Source organism: Halichoerus grypus, chromosome 15, assembly GCF_964656455.1.
Source record: "Halichoerus grypus chromosome 15, mHalGry1.hap1.1, whole genome shotgun sequence".
NCBI classification, from domain to species: domain Eukaryota; kingdom Metazoa; phylum Chordata; class Mammalia; order Carnivora; family Phocidae; genus Halichoerus; species Halichoerus grypus.
Genome location: NC_135726.1, coordinates 2152467 through 2172794, shown reverse-complemented (window position 1 = coordinate 2172794; position 20328 = coordinate 2152467). Strand labels below are relative to the sequence as shown.

Here is a 20328-nt window from a genome sequence, read left to right as displayed (position 1 = left end):
CAAACATCTCTCCAAGAAGACACGCAAATGGCCGATGAGCATGCGAAAGGACACTCAATGTCACTAGTCATCAGGGAAACGCAGATCAAAACCATGATGAGACACTGCTCCACACCCACAAGGACGGCTATCATCCAAACAAGGCTAACAGCAAGTGTCAGCAAGGATGTGGAGAAACCCAAACTGGTCTGCCTGGCTGGCATGGATGTGAATATAAAATGGGGCAGTTTTCCACTGTGGAGAACGGAGTTACCTTAAGCCCCAGCATTCCCAGGTGCAGACTCAAGAAGAACGCAAACAGGTCTACACAAAAGCAGCACGAGTGATGGTGAGCCGACAGGCGGAAACAACCCAAAGGCCCAGCAGCCCCGGTTACCCACATAAAAAGGAATGCCGCGCTCACATGGGCTACACGTGCACTGGGAGGCGCCAGACAGAGCAGACCCACATGCCATAGGACTGCACGCACAGGAAAAATCAGAAAGCAGGTGGGTGGCTGCCAGAGGCCGGGCAACAAGGGAAGGAGTGATGCAGGATCGGTTTCTTTTTTGGGGTGACCACACGGGTCTGGAATGAGACAGCAGGGGGAGGGCTGCACAACCATGTAAATACACCAAAATCCACTGAATCATATGCTGTAAAAAGGTGAATTTTATGATGTGAATGACATCTCAGTTTAAAAAACCTCAACTCCCCTAATTTTATGCAACTCACTGAAGTGCGAGCCGCCTGACACAGGTGCCCACAGCACCTCCAGCCAGTCACCGGTGGGCCCGCTGTCCCGGGCAGAGGGAAGAGAGGCACCGAGGCGGCCCCCCTCCCTCAGGGACGCCGGGCTGGAGAACACGCCCCCTCCACAAAGCGTAACCAGTGTCACCATTCAATCAGGGGCCACTCGGGAGTTTCATAAATAACATTTATTGGCCGCATTCGCCAGAGTCTCACCCGCATCCACGGCAGCAGCACCACAACGGAGCACTGCCTGATGAGAAAGAACTTAGACCCGACCCCGGTGTGAGTTATAGGACCTGAGAAAATGGTGGCTTATCACAGACTCCTCCTGACTTGACGGCTTTCGTTAAAGACCTTGATTATGACTGACATTTTCGTTGATGTTCTCGGCAGTGGCTGAAGACTCCAACTTCAAACCCAAAACAAGTGGCTGGAAAGCAAAGAGAAATGCAGTTACTTGGAACTGTGCCCCACGCTGAGCCCATGCTGCCCTGGCAGGACCTGGTAGGGAGCCTCCCTGGGTTGGAAGGCGGGGGGACCCCCACAGTGGAGGAGGACGCCATCTGAGTCCCCGAGGAGCCCAGGCAGGAAAGGGTACAGGGAGGCGACGCCAGGGTGTGTCGTAGCTGGCTCACTTCCAGCCATGGGTCCTCAGATGAGGCACTCGGCCCCCAGAGCCCACTCTCCCCCTCGGGGCGGGAAGGAGAGTCCCCGCCTTGTGCAGCTGTGAAAGGGACCCGATGCGGCTGCAGTGGGCCCCATCGAGAAGGCAAGTTTGACTGTCACAACTCTTCAAGGGTCCCTGCTGGGAAAGTCTCAAGCTCACCTCCCCTCCTGAGGCCTTCACAGTTCTAGCAAATCTCTGCCAGGCCAGCCCACAGGCAGCTGGCAGCTTCTCCTGAGATAAGCTGGTCGAACAGTTTGGGGGATCTCACAGAGCACCCCGCAGACGAGAGAGTTCTCCTGGACATCTAGGGGCACCTGTACCTTGGCCCTAAGAGCCTGGCTCTGAGGCAAACGCCTCCTCCACGGTCATTAGCACCTTCCCGTTGGCCTACCCTGACCATCTACCTCATGTACCATCTACAGCCAAGCTGCTTCCTTACGCTTCCCAGAGTGGGCACCAGGGAGTCCAACTCACTGTGACGGTCAAGTCGGCAAACACACACAAAGAAAAGATGAATCTTCATGCAAAGCAAAGAAGAAACAATCTCACAGTTTCACGAGCCTACTCACGCTCACAGACCACCCAAAGCCGCCGGCCCCCTGCCTGAGAGCACATGCCCCAGAGAGGCTGCAGGTCCGCAGGGGCACTCGCATGTGGATGCGCCCTGTGGCATCGTTTGTAATCACAGGGTTAGAGGAAACACCAGTGCCCAACGCCAGGAGAGCAGACCAGCAGGGGGCAGGCCTTCTGCTTCCAGCCAGGACCAGAGACAAAGACAGAGCTAACCCCCTGCTGTGAACAACACCAACGAGGACACTGGACAGAAGACACCAACAACCATTTTCAGATACTGGACACTTTCTAGTACATTCCTCTTACAATTACAGAAAAACTGACGATTAAGAAGCAAACAAATCAATATATATAAATTTGATCTGCTGGTACAGTTTTGCACATCTTCTATCCACATACATTTGTGTATCTGCATGTCCTTGCACACAGCTGTGATCAATGAGCCTGAGTACAAGACCAAAGGAAGCAGTCCTGCTTGTCCCCAGGCGGGGGGTTGGGAAGGACACCCTGGAGGAGGGCCTAGGTGGGGATCTAAGTGACAAGGCCTGAGTGAGGCTGGTGGGGTCGAGGCTGGGGCAAAGGCCTTCCAAAATGGAGCCTCGATGGCTGGGACCGGGCCAGGGGTAGAGGCCGCAGGTCCCTAGGCCAGAAGCTGTGCTTACTCCCCAGCGGGGTGGCTGGGCAAGCGGCCTCTAACAGCCACCTTCAACCTCGACGTGACGGAAATGTGTGCAAACTGGAACCAGTGGCAGCCACGGGGACGAGCTGAAGAAAGGCAGGCTGCCCCAAGATGCCCAGTGCCCCACCGTCAGCTCTGATGTGCCTGGACTGCTTGTCCATTAAGTGTGTGCTGGAGTAAGATCCCCACGTAGGGTATGAGCAACTAACTCTGGACGGTGAGAACAGCACCATGGTGATCCCGCTGCAGCCATTCCTTACCCTTTCTTCAGCCACAGCCAACTTCTCCCCCATCCTGGATTCAACTAAACCCCCAGCCCCTGACCCAAAAGGCCGGGGAGTGAGATGGGCCCAGGGCCCCCACCGCCCCCGCCCTGTGCCTGCTCACCGAATGGCCACCACGACCCTCAGGACCGCCTGCAGGAGGGTCAGGAGGCTGAAGGGCAGGAGGGGGGCCGGGGGGCTCACTCCCCTCCCTGGGGCCAGTGGCTCATGCTGGTGAAGGGCCTGGAGCTGCTGCCACTTGAGGAGGAGGTGCCTGTCACAGCAGATCCGCCAGCGGTTGTACCAGGAGCGCAAGTCCAGGGGAGGTTCTAGGCGAGAAAGCGAGTCAGGCCCCGGGCAGAGTGGGGGCAGAGTGGGGGCAGAGTGCCACATGTGCACACCACAGAGGGGAGAACCCTCCAGAACCCAGGGCAAGGATGCCAGGTGTCCCGGCAAGGCTGGTCACAGCCCCGAGAGTGTGGACGCTGACCGACATCCATGGAGATGAAGAGAACACTGCTGTCTACTTATTTCTGGGCTGACTGGGGGCTCGTGCCAGCGTCTTTATCCCTTATAGCCACATGATGAGCTAGTTAGGGATGAAAAAACATAGAATTTAGCTGGGATGTGCTTCCCATTAATTTTTTGGGTTTTTTTTCCAAGGGGGGGAACAAGTGGGTGAAGCTCAGATGAAACCAGACTGGCAAGAAGTTGATAATGAGTAGAACTTAGTGATGGAAACATGGGATTTATGTGAGTATCTGAAAAAACCACAACCACAAATGGGACTCCAGTTGCTAGCTTTTGAGATCTGCTTTGGTCAACATGGGGCCCTTCCGACATCACATCTTATTTATATTACACTTATTTATATTAGAACATGCTACGACTACAAATTACACTATATTTATATATTACATATACCACACGTATACTCTATTTGGCATATTATATGCTACATTACTACTCTAATTATACTAACGTGTAAAAGCATGGTTAATATAGAACACAATATTTCCTTTATTAAACAATCCTACTGCAAAAGCATAGGGAAGAAAAGCAGATGAGCCTCCTCTTTACAAAGAAAATACAAGATGAAAAATACAGATTTTTCTCTTTAAAATGGAAATAATCTGGATTTGAGGCTAAGGGAAATATTTTTAAATCACTTTTTTTAAATCATACTTTTAAATCACTCTATACAAAGTTCAAGGGGAGCTGGTACCAGTGAGACCTGGGCTCTCAGTCCTGTCCTGGGAACATCTTCGGGCCTGAATGGGTTAAGGCTTGACTCGTTGTTTGTATAAATTGCCTGCACTATTAAACAAGGACTGGAGAAAAGTTAATACTAGCTTTTGAAAATGTATCAAATTGATGCATAGGATTCAACAATAAGCTGAGCTTTTAGCTTTTCCTAAAGATGCAGAGTATTCAAAGCCAAAAACAACCAATAAAAATAACCCATAAATGTGTGATTACACAGTTAAAAGAGCAGTTTCTCCAACTGTTCTTATCCTCCTACTATGGTTTCTTTCTTAAAGGGATTTCTGGCTCTTCTCCCCCAAACTGGAGCCAACATGCTGCTTTCTGTTTTGTTGATTATACAGCCCCCAGTCTTGCTCTTTGGGTTCCTGAGCTCCTGTCTTCCCCACCCCCACAGGTCACCTGTGCGGTCAGCCCAGACACACACCACCAACCCGCATCCACACCCACACGGGGCTTCAGTTTTTCAGAGCCACAGGAATGGGGTCCAGCTGCACGGCTTGTCTGGGCCCCCTCCCGCCGTCCCCAAGGGCTGCGTGCTCTACATTCGCTGCAGTGCGTCTGGGCCCCCTCCCGTCGTCCCCAAGGGCTGCGTGCTCTACATTCACTGCAGTGCGTCTGGGCCCCCTCCCGCCGTCCCCAAGGGCTGCGTGCTCTACATTCACTGCAGTGCGTCTGGGTCCCCTCCCGCCGTCCCCAAGGGCTGCGTGCTCTACATTCACTGCAGCGTGTCTGGGCCCCCTCCCGTCGTCCCTAAGGGCTGCATGCTCTACATTCACTGCAGCGTGTCTGGGCCCCCTCCCGTTGTCCCCAAGGGCTGCGTGCTCTACATGGCAGGTGCCACATTACAAATACACCCTCACGCATGTCCATCCTCCCACTGGGAGACATTTCAGCTGCTTCGGACACCTTGCCAAGGACACTGCTGCTGCAGACAGGCATGCATGTGGGAGTGTCTACCAGACATTACCCGGACATGGGCTTGCTGGAGTAAAGATGACGCGTATTACAAAAGTTGACAAATGGGAGAAATGGGTGAAGTGGTCAAAAGGTACAAACTTCTACTTATAAAATAAATAAGTCCTTGGGCTCTAACGTACAGCACGACCATAGTTAATAATACTGTATTGTATATTTGAAAGTTGCTAAGAGAGTCGATCTTAAAAGTTCTCATCACAAGAAAAAAAGTTTGTTAACTATATGAGGTGACAGATGTTAACTAGACTTACTGTATCGGTCATTTCACAAAAATATAAGTATCAAACCGTTACATGTACTCCTGAAACTAATATAATGTTCTATGTCAATTATATCTCAATAAAAAATAATTTGATAGATGCCTCTAAACTGCCCCCACAAAGGCTGTGTCCATCTGTGCTGCTCTTTTTGTGTAACTCTTATTATCAGGGAAAATAGTATTTTTGCAGCATTAAGAGGTGGGCATGCTGGCTGGTGGCCACTCATTTCCTGGGCACTCTCCCACCCAGCCCTATGCTCCTGGGTTCTGGGCAGGCCGCTCAAACTGCTCGCCCATCACAAGAACCGAGCCCCAGCCTGGCATCCATCCATTCCCTCCTTCACAGATTCCAGCAAGGGCTGCTCACCATGCACAGCACGGGAACGGCTGGGCAAGGGGAGGACCTGATGCGAACCACCCAGCATGTCCGCTCCTTTGCTCGCGTGCAATGCAGAGGAAGCATACATGCTGGCCATTGGCGCCGGACAAGGTCTTCAAGAGCAATCCAACCCATTTGTTTTAGAGACAAAGAAAATAAAGGTGGGGATGGAGATGCCACCTCCTCAAGGGCTGACGTGAGTGCATAAGTATATACCGGCTCACAGATACATAAATCCACGAACACGCTTTGTTGCAGATACATACCGCATCATGAACATACGTATCCGTGGTATGGACCACATCTGCCAGAAACACGTGGACGTGTGCACACTAGCTCTCAAATACACAAATGTATAAATGTACCACAAAATGAGTGCATACCGAAATATGTCACGAACATACAGTGTGTCCTGCGTATGTAAATGTAGGCATAGGTACCATATCACTAGTAGATACACTTACTAGATCATAAGCATATGTGTGTATGTATATGCCAGAACACACACACACAATGTCACAAACTATGGAAGATTAGAGTCTAAATGAAAATACACTTTAGATACCATCTAACTCCAGGCTGCAAATTGGCTTCATCTTGAAAGCCAAGGCAGATAGACCGGTAGAGTGTAAGGCTTCTCTAGGTTCCCTGGGGAAAAATGGTAGATGGCTAGCGACGCCTGGCAAGAAAAGGGGGTGAAGATGCGGTATGTGTGTCACGTGGCCATCTCTGTTTTACAGATACCTGGGGATGAGAGAAGTCTCCCCATCCCCACCATGACACCCCACCTTCCTTGGGGAGTGAGGGGATGAAACATGTATGCTCGGTTACCTTGGATGCCTTTACAACTCTGCTGCCTTTTCACCACCTAAAAGAAAAGAATGGGGGCAGATGTGTCAGCCCAGCCTGGTGTCTACCAGAAGGGTGGGCCCAGGGATTGGGCCGGAAACCAGGAAAGGGCTGTGGCCAGCTCAGAATGCATGCCATGGTCCCCTTTTAAAGGGCCTCTGAGTCTTAATTCTGGGGACAGTTTGCTACTTGATGAGAGAAAACCAGCAAATGGTAAGTGGATGAAGGCAGAAAGAAAGCCTCTATTGACCACCCAGGACACCCAGAAAGCATGGGAGAGAAGGGGCCATGGGGCTGAGGAGGACTGGACCTGGCCAGCAACCCCAGGAGTCACCGCCCTGGAACCCAGAGCCCTGGAGGCGCCCAGACAGAGCTGAAAAGCCAGGACAGAAATTCAGAGCGATGGACCTTCCCAGCTCCTCCCTCTGCCTGCCAGGATGCCCAGAGAGCTGGAGAGGGTGCTGAGGCAAGGTGAGGGATGTGCAGAAGAGGAGGAAGGAGTAGGAGGCAGGAGAGACGGCATTAAAGTGGGGGCAGTGATGAGAGACCCCCTTCAGAGAGCCGTGCGGCCCACCCTCCCAGTACCCCCCAGGACACCGAGCTGGCCCTCCCCTGCACACACCCGCCTCCTGCACTCCACTGCACTCACTGTGCCTTCCAGGAGACCCCAGACACCAGTGGAGGCCACTGTGGGGAAAGAACCCAGCACCCTCCACCCCATCTCCGGGTCCCTCTGGGGCCTCGCTGCCGTGAGCCTCCCTCTTACCTTCTTGTGAGGCCTCAGGACCTGGGGCACCCAGTAGGGCATCACGGCCTGATCCCTAGGCATCGGGAGGCGGCCCCCAAAGCGGTGGCATGGGCAGGGGCATGCCTCGGAGGTTTTGGGGATATAAAACCGGACCATCTTTTGGATCTAACAGAGAGGAAGGGAAGAGAAGGTCCAAAGGGGTTGTACCCCAGAAACCTTCGCCCTGGGACAGGGCCCTGGGGAGCTCCTCTTCTGTAACCTCCCACAGGCCCACCCCAACCACCCAGCTGAGGGAGCAGTCTCCCCCTCATGACATTCCCTGGGGCCGCCTGCACCTCTGCAGTGGGAGGTCTACCTGGCTGCCATGGTGGGACACGTGAATTACAGTCAGGAGACGTGGCTCTGTCTTGAGTCTGCAGGCCTCCGGGAGTGGCCCCTGGGCACAACATTTAGCCTCTCTGAGCCTCAGCATTCTTGGCTACAAAGCTTTCTGAAAACACGGGTCAGAGTCTAAAATGGACAGTGTCTGATCCACCAGTTCCACTCTGGGACACGTGTGTACCTGCAGAACGACGCTCACAAGAACAGTAGCTGCAGCACAGCTGTCGTGGCCCAAGAGCCCAAGGGCCTCTCTGGGAGGGACACGGGGACAACAGGGAATGGGGCAGGCTTTGGAAAGTGCAAGGCAGACCCGTCTGTCCTGATGTGAATGAATGCAGAGACATGATGTGGAGTGGGAAACATAGCACGCAGGCCCGGTATGCAGCCATGTGCAGTTTTTACAGAAAATCTACGTGCTATGACTCCTGGGCATGAGTTGTTGGGACCACACGGCCTTGTCTCATTCTGTACCCTCCCCACAGCCCTGCCCTTTGCCCTGGGACCCCCGTTCGTTCCGGCAGAGGGGCAGCGTGGAGCCCGCCCCTGGACTTCGCTTAGGCCGTGCAGGGGTCTGGCGCACAGAACAAGGAGGAAGTGACGGCAGCCAGGTCTGGCCAGGCAAAGCGGCCACACAGGCCTCTAAACGTCTGGGCCTGCACACTGGCCCCTAGATCAGGGGCAGGTGGGGCCGGCCCACGCAGCTGAGCCGCTCACAATGACAGGGACTGCAGTTTGAAGGCAGGCAGTCGGGCAATGCGTCACGTGTCGCTAGTGAAAGAGCACACGCACAGCACATCTCCGGGCTGCACAGGGAAGCCTCGGGGGAGGCGCAGCCAGGGTATCCCCCCTGAACCAGCGTAAGTTCCCGCCATGTGCTCGGGTCGCACGTTAGAAAAGACAACAAAACCTACTTGTGAGTGGACCCTGCTGACTTCCCAAGGCAGAGGAGAAGCGGCCCAGAGCAGGTGAGCGACATGCTGCAAAGCACAGGACCCCACAGGGGAGGGCCCAGGGGCGGAAGGGTCATCCAAAGGAAGAGATGGAAGGGGTTCTGGAGAACCCAGGAGCCTCCGTCCCCCCCCACCTCCTGCCAACATGGCACTGCCCGACAGGACAGGCATACTCGGGCCGGTTCTGCCCCATCCACCAAGCGCTGGCTGAGCACACTCTCTGAGCATGCACGGCGCTAGGAGCAAAGACCCGTCCTGCCCACAGCAGTTCACTATGCAGCGCTGTCCGCTGACAGGATAAATGCCAGGATGCAGGGGAGCAGGAGTGGGGAGAAACTCCAGGCCGGGAAAGTCTGTCTGGGAAGCATCGCTGAGCCGCGCCGCAGGGGCCGGCTAGGTGGAGAAGGCAGCAGAGCAGCATGTGCCTGTTGGAGAGCCCTCAGGATGTGGACAGAACGAACTTCCCAGGCACACCCTATGGGCTGCCCCCACAGCAATCATTCCCCAGCCCCCCTTGTTAAAAGAACCCAGCTTTACTCAAGGGGCAAAGTGCCCAGTCCCAAGGGAGCAGCACCAGCCAGTCAGGGCTTTGCCAGGAATGAGTCTGGAGGTGAGGACAAAAAGACAAAAGAGAAGTCGGCTGGGGCATCTGGGAATTTTTTTATCCCTGATGAGAGAGCAGAATGGGAAGGTAAGCCTTCTACGCCTCCCCTGAGAAAAGGAGGACGCCAGAAAGGCTCACTTTCTGCCATGTGTATCATGGTGTAAAAAAGAGACCCATGGCCACCATCTCAAAACACTAAAGATGACAGCGCCAACACTATGCGTAAAGGATAAAAAGACTCTGGTCCTTAAACACACTGTTCAGCCATAAAGCCAATCCTAGAAGAGTCCTCTCTACCAAGACTGGATGAACCCACTGTGGGTCAGTTTCCTGTTACCTGCACCTAACACCTTCCCTCTGTTGGAACAGAAGCCTGAGGGGCAAGTGGAAAGGAGGCTGGAGCCAGGCGGGGGCAAGATCAGGAAGGACCCCAGGAACTGTGTCCGGGACTTTGTTCCACACTCCGAAGTTGGGAGCTACAGAGGAGTGATAGGACCAGATCCACAGTTTTAAAAGCTCATGGGGCTGCCGATCAGAACATGGACAGCCAGAGCTAGAGAGGACAGAGGCAGGGAGACCCGCCGGAAAACATGAGACAGGCTAGGCACCTTGGCCTTTGTATTCCTTCCATCCTGCTTAGGGCCACCTCCTCCCTGACGCCCAGCAGCACAACTCAGTGGGGAGAATTCTGGATTCTAAGCCCTCGTGTGCTATGAACTGACTGTGGAACCTTAGAAAAGCCTGCCCCACTCTGGACCTCAGTCTGCCCATCTTTTAGAGGGGTACAATAATATCTACCCTGCCCAACTTTCAAATGATACAGTGACCAACAGGAGGGACTAAGGCCGTCATCACTGCCTAGAACATGACTCAGTCATCTTGAAGCCAGTGACCCCTTTCAAAGTCTACTAAAAAACAAGAAATGAGAGAGATGGCCTCACTACAAATTCTACTGATATTAAAAGAGTAATTAGAAAATATTATGAATAACATCAATGCCAATAAATTTGACAATGATGTAATGGGCAAATTCCTTAAAGCTTGCTAAATAAGAAGCAGATAACCTAAATAACTCTGTATCTACGGAAAAATTAAACTTGTAGTTAAAAACCTTCCCACAAAGGAAGCTCTGTCCCACATGGCTTCAGTGGTAAATCCTACCAAACATTAAAGGAAGAAATAATACCAATTCTACACAAAGTCTTCAAAAAACTGAAAATGAGAGAATACTTCTCAACTCATTGTACCAGGCCAGCATTACCCAAATACAAAGGCAAACAAGGACAATGCAGATCAATAACCCTCATGAATAAACATGCAAAACTTCTAATCAAATATATGAAGGAGAATGCATCATGATTAAAGGGGGTTTCTCCTAGGAAATGGTTTAACTTTTGAAAATCCACCAATGCAATCCATCATATTAACAAACAAAAAAAAGTGATAATCTCAATAGACAGAAAAAATCCAATGTTCATTTTGGATAAAACCTCTCAGCAAACTAGGAATAGCCAGAACTCCCTCAGCCTGATGCAGGGCATCTAAACCAACGGCTAATATCCTACTTCATGGTGAAAACCTGAATGCTGTCCCTCTAAGATGAGGAAGAAGACAAGGACGTCTTGTCTCCCCACTCCACTCAACAGTGTACTGGAAGTTCTAGCCAGGGTATCAGGCAAGAAAAATAAAAGGCATCCAAACTGTAAAAGAAGGAATGAAATCATGTCTCTCTGCAGATGACATGATCATCTACATAGAAAATCTGATGGAATCTACAAAAAGAGCTACGAGAATAAAGGAGGTAACCATTATTGTAGAATGCAAGATCAAAATACAAAACTCAGTGGTATTTCTAAATACTAGCAATGAACAATCATAAACTGAATTTTTAAAATGATGTCATCAAAGCTATGAAAAACTCACGGATCAATGTGACAGAAGGTATGTCAGACCCGTGCACTGCTGACTGCAAGCGACCCCTGAGAAACACAAAAGGCCTACACGGATAGAGAGGTCACCACGTTCTCGGGTCAGAAGAGTCAGTGTTATTAAGATGATCATTCTCTTTACACTAATTTACACAAAAAACACCAACCAAACTCCCAGCAGGACATTTCTGTAGAAACTGGCAGATGGATCCTAAAACTCACATGGAAATGCAAGGAAACTAGAGTGACCAACTTAAAGAAAGAGAACCGGCATTGGAGGACACACGGCTCCTTATAAAGTCACGGTAATGGAGACAGCGTGGCGGCATGCAGACAACGAGAGCAGCAGAAGGAACGGAGTCCGGACACAGACCCACAGCTACGTGCACAGCTCGTTTCTGGCAAAGGTGCAAAGGCCAGCCAGGGGAGAAAGCACGGGCTCTATGACAGGTGGCATTAGAACAACTGGACACCCACGACGAAAGCAAAGGAACTTCAACCCATACCTCAAGCTATACACAAAAATTAACTTAAAATGGATCACAGACCTAAACACAAACTGTAAACTATAACAATTCCAGAAGAAAATAAAGGAGAAACCTTTCTGACCTTGGCTTAAGCTTTTTTAGGAATACTTAGAAAGCATGTCCTACCACTGTGCTGGGGGGAGGAGCACACTTAAGCAAGATCCAGAAAAGGTCAAATTGATAAACTGGACTCCATCAAAATTTAAAACTTATGCTCTGTGAAAAATACTGATAAGAGAATAAAAGAACAAGTCAAAAACATGCAGAAATGTTTACAAATTGAATATCTCATATTATATCCAGAATATATAAAGAACTCTCAAAACTCCATAATTTAAAAAAAAAAAAAGCAAACAACCCAATGTTTCTAAATGGGCAAAATATCTGAACACATATCAAGTAAGACATGCAGATGGCAACAGCATATGGAGGAGACACTCAGCATCACCAGTTACTATGGAAATACAAACTAAAGCCACAGCAAGACGCACACCTATTAAGATGGCTAAAATTTAAAAGACTGACCAAACCACGTGTTACTGAGGATATGGGGGAACTGGAACTTTATACGCTGCTGGTGGGAATGTAAAATGATACAACCACTTTGGAAAACAGTTGACAGTTTCTTAAAAAGTCAGACATACACTTACCCCAGGATCCAACAAATCCACTCCTAGCCATTTGCCCAAGAGAAACGAAGGTATGTTCATACAAAGACTTGTACACAAACATCCACAGCAGCTTTATTTGTAATAGACAAAACTTGTGGAGACGGTGCAAATGTCCTTCACTAGACGAATGGCTGCACTGTGGTCCAGTCATATGATGGACATTACCCAGCACCACTCAGCAACCACATGGAGGAAGCTCGGAAATAATTATGCTGAGTGAACGAGGCCAAAGAGGACCTACTATATGATTCCATTTATATAAAATCTGAGAAAATGCAAGCTGATCTGGGGTGACAGAAACAGATCAGTGGTTGCCTGGGGATGGCAGGGCGGGGCAGGCTGGGGGGCGTCACAAAGGGGCACAAGGAAACCTTTCAGGGTTGTGTGTATGCACGTCAGCTCAGCAGCAGTGGTGGTTTCTCAGACGGATATCTATGTCAAGACTTAGCAAACTGTACACTTCACATATGTGCAGTTATCACATGCCAGTCTTAACTCCATAGATCTGGTTTTTGAAAAAAAAAAAAAAAAAACTGGATTTAAAAAAAACACACACAAAAACTGTCTCCCAGAAATTTTAAGAAATCACACATATAACACCTTTGATTTTGAGGGGTGACTGGTCCCCTGAAGTTAACCCTGGACTAGACGAAGCAGCCCTGGTCCAAGTCACCTACCTGCTTTCGGGGTCTCAAGGACAAAGGAACCCAGTAAGGCAACGCCGCCTTGACCCTGGGCACCGGCAGGCAGCCCCCGAATTTGGCCTGGCACTCACAGCAGATGGGCTCTCGATGAACAGTGCTGGGGACGGGACACATCTGAGCAAGAGCCAGAAAAGACAGAATTAAACATGCTGCTGTGTTTGCAATGTGAGCCAAGGAACTCTCCGGAATAGTCAATGAATGCTTGGAGAGAGCCAGGGTGGAGGCCGGGCGTCCAGGGGCAGGGAACAGGGGCCCCAGCTCCTCCTGCAGCTCAGCAAGAGGCAGGCGACCATGGCTCACTCCAGAGTCAGTTAGAGGGGGACCAGCAGAGCCTGCAGACCAGCTGCTAGGACTCCCAGCCGCTTCCTGCCGCGCTACCATGGGCAAGTCTGGGGGAGTACAACCGCCTGCGGTGGGGAGAGGGTTGCTCTCCTTGGGTGTCAATCTGCCATCGGTGCTTTACATTCACAAAGGCTTCCACATCCATCCCGTGATCCTCACCACGCCCACACTCAGGAAGGAGGGGAAGTCATCCTCTCCAGGGTCAGGTGAAGAAGCTGATGCCCAGAGCAGGTAGCTTAGGGGGCACTACTGTTCTCCCAGGCCTCCTGAGTCCCTGTCTGGAGGCGTCTTCAGGCGCCAGGGCTGGGGGAGGCAGTGGGTGGCCCTACACAGATTCTGGGGGCCAGCTGATGGGCCCTGGAACCACGGACTCCGTGTCTGACACATCCTCATGAGATGCTGCGCACCCACCCACTGTGTCCACTCTCCCAAACCCACGGGCGTATCGGAGCTGGAGCAAAGTTGCTGAGCGCTTGCTTTCCTTACCGAATCATCTATGAGGCACACTTCTCTCCCAAAGGTTTGAAATGTGCTCTTCCTAGAAAACAAGAACAGGAAGGCTTAGAAAGTTCTGAGCTTTGTGTAAATTGGGGGGCGGCACTGCTGGGTGAGGACCTGGGCCAGCTTTCTTGGAACCGGCTCCCGACTCCCGCCACTAAACCCCAGGGAGGGAGGGGGCATCCTTCTGAGACTACGAGGGCGCAGGGGCTGACGACAGCAGCAGGGGGACGCGTGCTCCTGAACGCCGGGCTGCCGCAGTCTGCTTTCCCAAACCTACCGGCTTCACCCACCCTCCAGCTGACCTCGTGCTGGGCCCTTCAGGGAACGACAGGAAGGCTCCAACCCCGTGAGAACCTGCCAACCACACCCCCCAGGGCCCCCCGAGCTGACTGGGAACACTGGAGGCGAAGACCGTGAAACTGTAGGGTAAATGGAACTGCCTCTGGGGCCACCACGCTACTCCTCCCCAGCGCCGGCCCCGCCCCGGGAACGAGTCGCTAGGAGGCCACACGCAGGCCCCGGGGGCCTAAGGGAACACAAAGCAGAGCGAGCCCCCTGGCGGCGATGTGGCTCAGCGCCGTGGGACGCGGGAACCTAGACCGGACAGCGCGGCCGTGCTTCCCTCCCACCGTAAGCGGCCTCGTCACGGCTGCCCGGCAGGTCCCTGCGCTGCGCTCGCCCAGCTCATGCTGGCCAAGAGGCGGTGGCACGCTGCTGCCCAGGACGGGGGCCCTTCAGACGGGCCCGACCCCCCGGCCGCAGCCGCGAAGCTGACGCCCGGCTCTCAGCAGAGCGGCTCGCGGGTCAGCCCAGCGACACTCATTCTGGGGCTTCCTGCCAAAATTTAGGGCAAGAGCAGGTCCCTCAGTGTCGAGGCTGTCAGCCTCCAGAGGCGCCGGCTCCAGGGGAGCGCAGCTGACGGACGGACGGACGGAGGGTCCCTGGCCACAGTGCCCAGCGTGGGGACCCGAGCCTGGAGACCCTCCCCTGACGTTCTCAGGTCGGGAAACACTAAATGGCCCTCCGGTGCTTACGTCAGCGTAGGCGTGCCCTCTGCCCTGCCTACGTGCCCCAGCCACCGCTGGGCCGGAGCGACCGGGGCCCGGCCCCCAGGGACGGGGCTGGGGCCGCCCGGGTGCGGCGTCCGCGGCCCGGCGAGCGGGGCTCAGGGACGCACTTGCCTGCCGCGACGCGCTCGGGGGAGTGCGTGCTGACAGACCCAACGGACACCCGAGGGCCCCCGGAAGTGCCCGCCGCGGCTCCGACAGGGTCGCGGTGGTGGTGGTGGTGGTGACCATCGTGAGGCGGGTGACGACAGCAGGCCCGGCCCTCACGCGTGTGGCTCCTCCCCGAGGCCAGCCCGCGCGCGCACGCACGCGTACGCACGCGCACGCAGGGCCCGCCCATTCGCGGGCCCCACCCCTTCCGCCCGCTTGCCGCCCCAGGCCCCGCCCTTCCGGCCCGATGGCCCCGGCGCGCCGCTGCCATGCCCGAGTTTAGCCAATCATGCGCTGCCTTCTAGGCATGTGCCCTCATCTGGCGTCTGATTGGCCTCTGGCGGCGTGGGGCCTCGGGGTGGGTGGGTCACAGGGAGGGCTTGGGGCGGAGCCCTCCGCGCGGGGATCGCTTCCTGGCCGGCAGTCGCGGGCGCCGCAGCGGTGTCTCCGCCCCGCGGCCGGCAGAGGGAAGCCCGCGCGGCGCCCTGAAGCCGCTCGTTGCTTTTTCTCAAGTTCGGACTTAGCTGCGCGCCCGGCATGTGGGCTCACGTCGTGACTCTTAGAGACGCGCGTCGTTCCCGAGCGCCCTGGGGCTGGGGCCGTCGGAGGGCCCCGTCGCGGCCCGAGCCCTGGCCTGCCTTCCGTTGCCCCGCAGGCTCCGAAGGGACCCAGGCCGCGCCTGTCCGGGGAGCCGGAGGCTGTGTGCCTCTCGGTGTTCCTGTCGGGACCGAGGCCCCGCCCCGAAGGGTGTTCGTGCGGACCGGGGTACTCGCGGCTCGTGCCCGTGGTGGCCCGACCCGCCCGCAGTAACTGGCCCTGCCGGGCGACACCCCGCTGCGCCGCCTTCTGGCCGCGGGCCTGCCCGGCTTCCTGGCGCCGAAGCCTGCTGCGAGCGTGGCTCACGCACCCGCGCCGCCTGGGCCGTGCCCCCAGCGTGCTGGCGGCCACGGCCGTGAGACGACCCGCCGCGTGGCTGTGTATAAGCAATGCCACCGGTCTCTTACTAGCTAATGACAAAATACCCGGGAATCTCCCCACTAACCTAGCATTTCATCTGCCGCCCGCCTTGGAGCGCGGTCGGCTTTCCCGCTCTCCGCTCCTGAGCCCACTGGGACGTGGCTCCGCTGTAAAAGGCTCGTGCCCCCTGGACGCTCTGGCCCTCGTGCTGTCCGTGTCCACAATCGCTCAGCCCCGACCCCGTCCCCGCCCCCGCCCCCGCAGTGGCTGGAAGGACCAGCAAACACCAGGTGCACCGAGGATGCGGCCGCTGGAACCCCCTGTTGCTCAGAAGCTGGTAGAACCGCTGGCAAACCCTCTGGCAATCCTTACAAAACCCAAGCCTATGAATGAATACCCTATAACCGAGCTGTTCATGGCCGTCATACACCCCAAAGAAATGAGAACTCAGTCCACCAGAAGGCAAGGCAAACCCAGCAAGGTTAACAGCTCCAAACTGGAAGTGACCCAAATGCCCGCTCGTAGCCGGAAAGATGAAAGAAGGAACTGGTGGCACTTCCAGGGAGACCAACACTCCATGTGGATGAGGAAGAGCACACAGCAGTGTGGAGAAGCCAGACCCCCAAAGCAGGCCCATGGTTCCCTATGAGTGACCCTGAGCGTGCAGAGGAACCAGGTCCTGACCCCAGTCCTGGCCCTGCCTCTCCCTCCCTGTGTGCGTCGGGCGGGTCGCCCCACTTCGCAAGCCTGGGTGCCGTCTGTAAAACACCGACAACCGCAGACCCAATCCACAGGAAGTCTGAGGAGGTCAGATAAGGCCGAGCGTGCAGTAAGCCTCCCGTGCAGGTCAGCTGTCATTACGTGCGTGTGGCAGATCCTGTTCTTCCCCTATATTTTCCTTGTCCCTCCCTACTTCAGCCAGGGCTTGGCTCACAGCCACTGCCTCAGAGGAGGGAAGGGGACCAGAGAAGCCTGTGGCTACCAAACGTCGTTTCCAAAGCCCCCAGGTAGGAGGAGGAGGAGCAGAGAGCACTCTGAGTCCTAGAGTCGTGCACTTGTGCGGTGTGTTCACCGACCAAGGGTCCCCAGCTGAGAACACGAGTCGGGCTTGCATTCAGCCTGCACTGGGCCTGCCCCTGCCCCTGCCCCCAGAGGCCCCCTTATATGACCTGCAGGGGAGCACCCTGGGCTAGCAGTGGCTCAGCAGACCAGAGGGGACCATATGACCTGGCTCGAAGGGGACGGACAAATGGTGGGCCACTGAGGCAGGCATGGCCAGCACCTGGGCATCTCCCCAGCCCCCACAGCACTCATGCTGATGGCTGTCAACTCCTATAACTGCCTGACGACAGGACTCTCCAGACCCCTGTCCGGGGGCAGGCCAAGAGTGCCAGGGACTGATGGCCCTGGGAGTAGCCCTCAGCAGTGACGGGGAAGATGGGTAAGTATCTGAGCTTCTGTGCTGCAGCTGGGACCGCTGTGGGACGTGCTCCACACCACCTGCCAGCATCCCTGCAGGCCTGAGCCCCAGCTGCCCCCACTGCTGTCCCCTTGCTGATGCCCTGTGTACCACCCCTCGCTTCCTACCTCCCTCCCCACACCCTATCCCAGTTCATCTCCCCAGTAATAGACTTGCAGATCCTAGCTCAGGGCTGGCTTTTAGGGGAACCCAGCCAACACCGCCCCTTCCTGCCACCCCTGTGACCGTCACCTACAGCCTGGGGTTCTCTTTCAGAGTGTCATGAAGCCTCGTACCGCCTGCCTGGGACTGGGGCCACCTCTGCCGTCGGAGAGCTGGTGGCAGAGCGGGACTCTCCCCAGTCACTCTTGCATGTGGTGAGGGCGGCAGGCTGTGGCAGCATGAGGCCAAGTGAGCGCTAACAAAAGCTTTAAAAACCAAACAAACCCTGGGCAGATGCAGGGAGACCAGCAGAAGGAGGGCAACTGCCGCCTTGCTGGGGCAAGATAAGGGACAGGTCACCAAACAGCCAGAGACGGGGCACAAACGTTCTTCTTCAGTCCCTTGTTCCAGACTGACTTCCCAATGATTTGAACCTCCTGTAGGAGTGGAAAGAGAAATGGGCGTGTCCTCTACTCCAGACGAGGACCCAACCCCACAGTTAGAAGCAGGGTTTGGGGAGGCCTCTGTGTGACCTGACGGAGCTGGCTGCCAAGACAGAGGGCCCAAAGTGGCAGGTCACACCCCTACCCCTGCAGGTGGACAGAGCAAGGGACAGATCATCCAGCAGCAAGGACACTGTCCTCAGGACCATCCCGGCCACCACCATGCTGGCCCTGGGGACCGTGGCTGGAGGACTGTCCTTTCCACATGTCCACGTCCGTATCCTTGAGAACATTGTTACTGCTAACCCAGAAAAGAACCCAGAAGTTGTGATTTTGTTTTGAGGTTTGTTATTACAGGATAACCTTGCCTGATGGACCCATGACAGGCACAGAGGAGCCCTACAAAGCTAAATCCTGTGGGCTTGGTAAAAACATGATTTAAAAAATTTTTTTCAAACGTTTTTTTTTTTAAAGTAATCTCTACACCCAACGTGGGGCTCAAACTTACGTTCCTGAGATCAAGAGTTGCACGCTCCTGTCCCCCATTGGGGGCACTTTGAGATCTCTTGGAAGTATCCCTTCCCAGTCCAGTCTGGGTCACGGTCGTATCAGGTGCCACCGACTCCTGTGGTGTAGTAACGGCCCCCGGGATCGAGGACTCCCTTTTTCACTCTGACTGGGGCCCTGCATATGCGACCGGTCCCCGCTGCGCAAGTCAGCTGTCCCAAACCCTTACCTTTCCTTGTGGGATCGCAGGCTCCGTCGTCACCCCTTATTCTCCCCACCTCTCCAACCACAACATTCTAGAACTCTCTCTGTGATGCACTGTGGAACGTGGGCTCCCTTTCCTTCTCCTTCACCATGTCCTGTGCTCTGCCAGGGGATAGGGCACCACCACCATCCTTACTGTCATCAGAGCGCCACGAAAGGGACACAGTCCGAGCCAGACAGCCAGGCACCTGTCCCTGTCTCATCCCAGCACCAAAGACTCACATTCTAGTGCTTTCCATGAGATCCCCAGAGCGTCTTCTAGGAGAGGGGCTCCGTGCCATGGCTCCTCACCATGTCTCCCCATGCCCGTGGTGCCCTGTGGGAGCCTGCCTCCCAACAGAACTGTGGAATGTTAGAAGCAGTGGGGGTGAAGCTCCATGGTGATGAGGGCCGTTCACCCGGGCTCCGTAGCCTCTGTCCCCATCCTGGGTCCAGGAGGGGGCCTGAGGAGAGGACGGGAATTGGGTCTAGGTCCTCACCGGCCTCCTGGGCCCTGGTCCACGGGGGTGCTCGGCAGCCGCTCTCTGAGAGTCTGCAGGAGGGCTGACCAGCCCATGCACTGCAGGGCTCAGGGCTCCCCTCCTCCCCTCCCCAGGCAGGGGTGGCTGCGTCCGGGCTCCTGTTGTCCACCGAGTAGTCACAGGGGCTCTGGTGAGGTGAGCCCTGGGGCCAAGCCACTAGCAGGTGGGACCTGAGACCGCATGTGGCCCAGCAGCACAACCCAGACAGGAGTGGAATCAGATCTACACCCCAGCTCTCCTGTCTCATTCCCCGAACCCCACATCCAGTGTGCACGACTCCTCATCCAGACTCTGGTCGCTGCCAGGCCATGCCAGTTCTAATCCGAATCCCCGCGGCAGCCTGGTATGGGGCACCTCCCACCTGCACCTTCCTCACCAGCTGTCCCTTCTCAGCGTGGCCATCAGGGCTCCCGGGGGCTCGCAGTTAGCGCCCCAGGCCTCCCTCGGCCAGAAGGATGCTGTCATGTGTACCTATGTGGCTACAAGCACAGACATGCACTTACAGACGCGCACAAACTCGCACGGCCTACCGGTGGTATTAAAATGTCAGGGGGAGTATGAGGGAAAAAGTCTAGACAGGCTCCCGGGAGGGAGAGGATAAGGAAGAAAAGGCTGAGAGGCGCTGCTCACCGCAGTGCTGTCCTGGAAACCGGACATTCCAAGCAGGCAACGCTACAGGGATGGAGGCGGAGCAGGGGCTGCGGGCGGCGTGCTGACTGCAGGGGCGGCACCAGGGAATGGAAGCTCCGGACCCCAACTGTGGCACTTGTACGGAGCTGTGTGCACACCCATGAAACACG

General features: G+C 55.0%; 1 protein-coding gene and 1 long non-coding RNA gene across 2 annotated transcripts; one reads left to right on the top strand and one right to left on the bottom strand.

The window, feature by feature from the left end:
• Positions 1–898: 898 nt before the first annotated feature.
• On the bottom strand, positions 899–15420 carry C15H16orf95 (chromosome 15 C16orf95 homolog). The gene is made up of 7 exons (XM_078063453.1): positions 15176–15420; positions 13984–14035; positions 13129–13269; positions 7409–7555; positions 6625–6661; positions 3039–3243; positions 899–1162 (listed from the first exon to the last, which is right to left on the bottom strand). The coding sequence occupies exons 1-7, from the start codon at positions 15403–15405 to the stop codon at positions 1144–1146; spliced, it is 831 nt and encodes a 276-aa protein (XP_077919579.1). The 5' UTR covers positions 15406–15420; the 3' UTR covers positions 899–1143.
• A 164-nt stretch (positions 15421–15584) lies between these two features.
• Positions 15585–18567, top strand: LOC118548891 (uncharacterized). Its single transcript, XR_004923791.2, has 2 exons — positions 15585–17613; positions 17908–18567. It is a non-coding gene; the product is annotated as an uncharacterized LOC118548891 (long non-coding RNA).
• Positions 18568–20328: the final 1761 nt, after the last annotated feature.

What these genes read in the sequence shown, in the direction of transcription:
- C15H16orf95 (XM_078063453.1), bottom strand. Translation starts at nt 15,405, where the DNA reads ATGGGCGGGCCCTGCGTGCGCGTGCGTACGCGTGCGTGCGCGCGCGGG. An exon ending in CCTTGAGACCCCGAAAGCAG is followed by an intron (nt 7,556 to 13,128) that starts GTAGGTGACTTG and finishes CCTCTCTGTTAG; the next exon opens with ATCCAAAAGATGGTCCGGTT. An exon ending in TCCTGAGGCCTCACAAGAAG is followed by an intron (nt 6,662 to 7,408) that starts GTAAGAGGGAGG and finishes CTTTTCTTTTAG; the next exon opens with GTGGTGAAAAGGCAGCAGAG.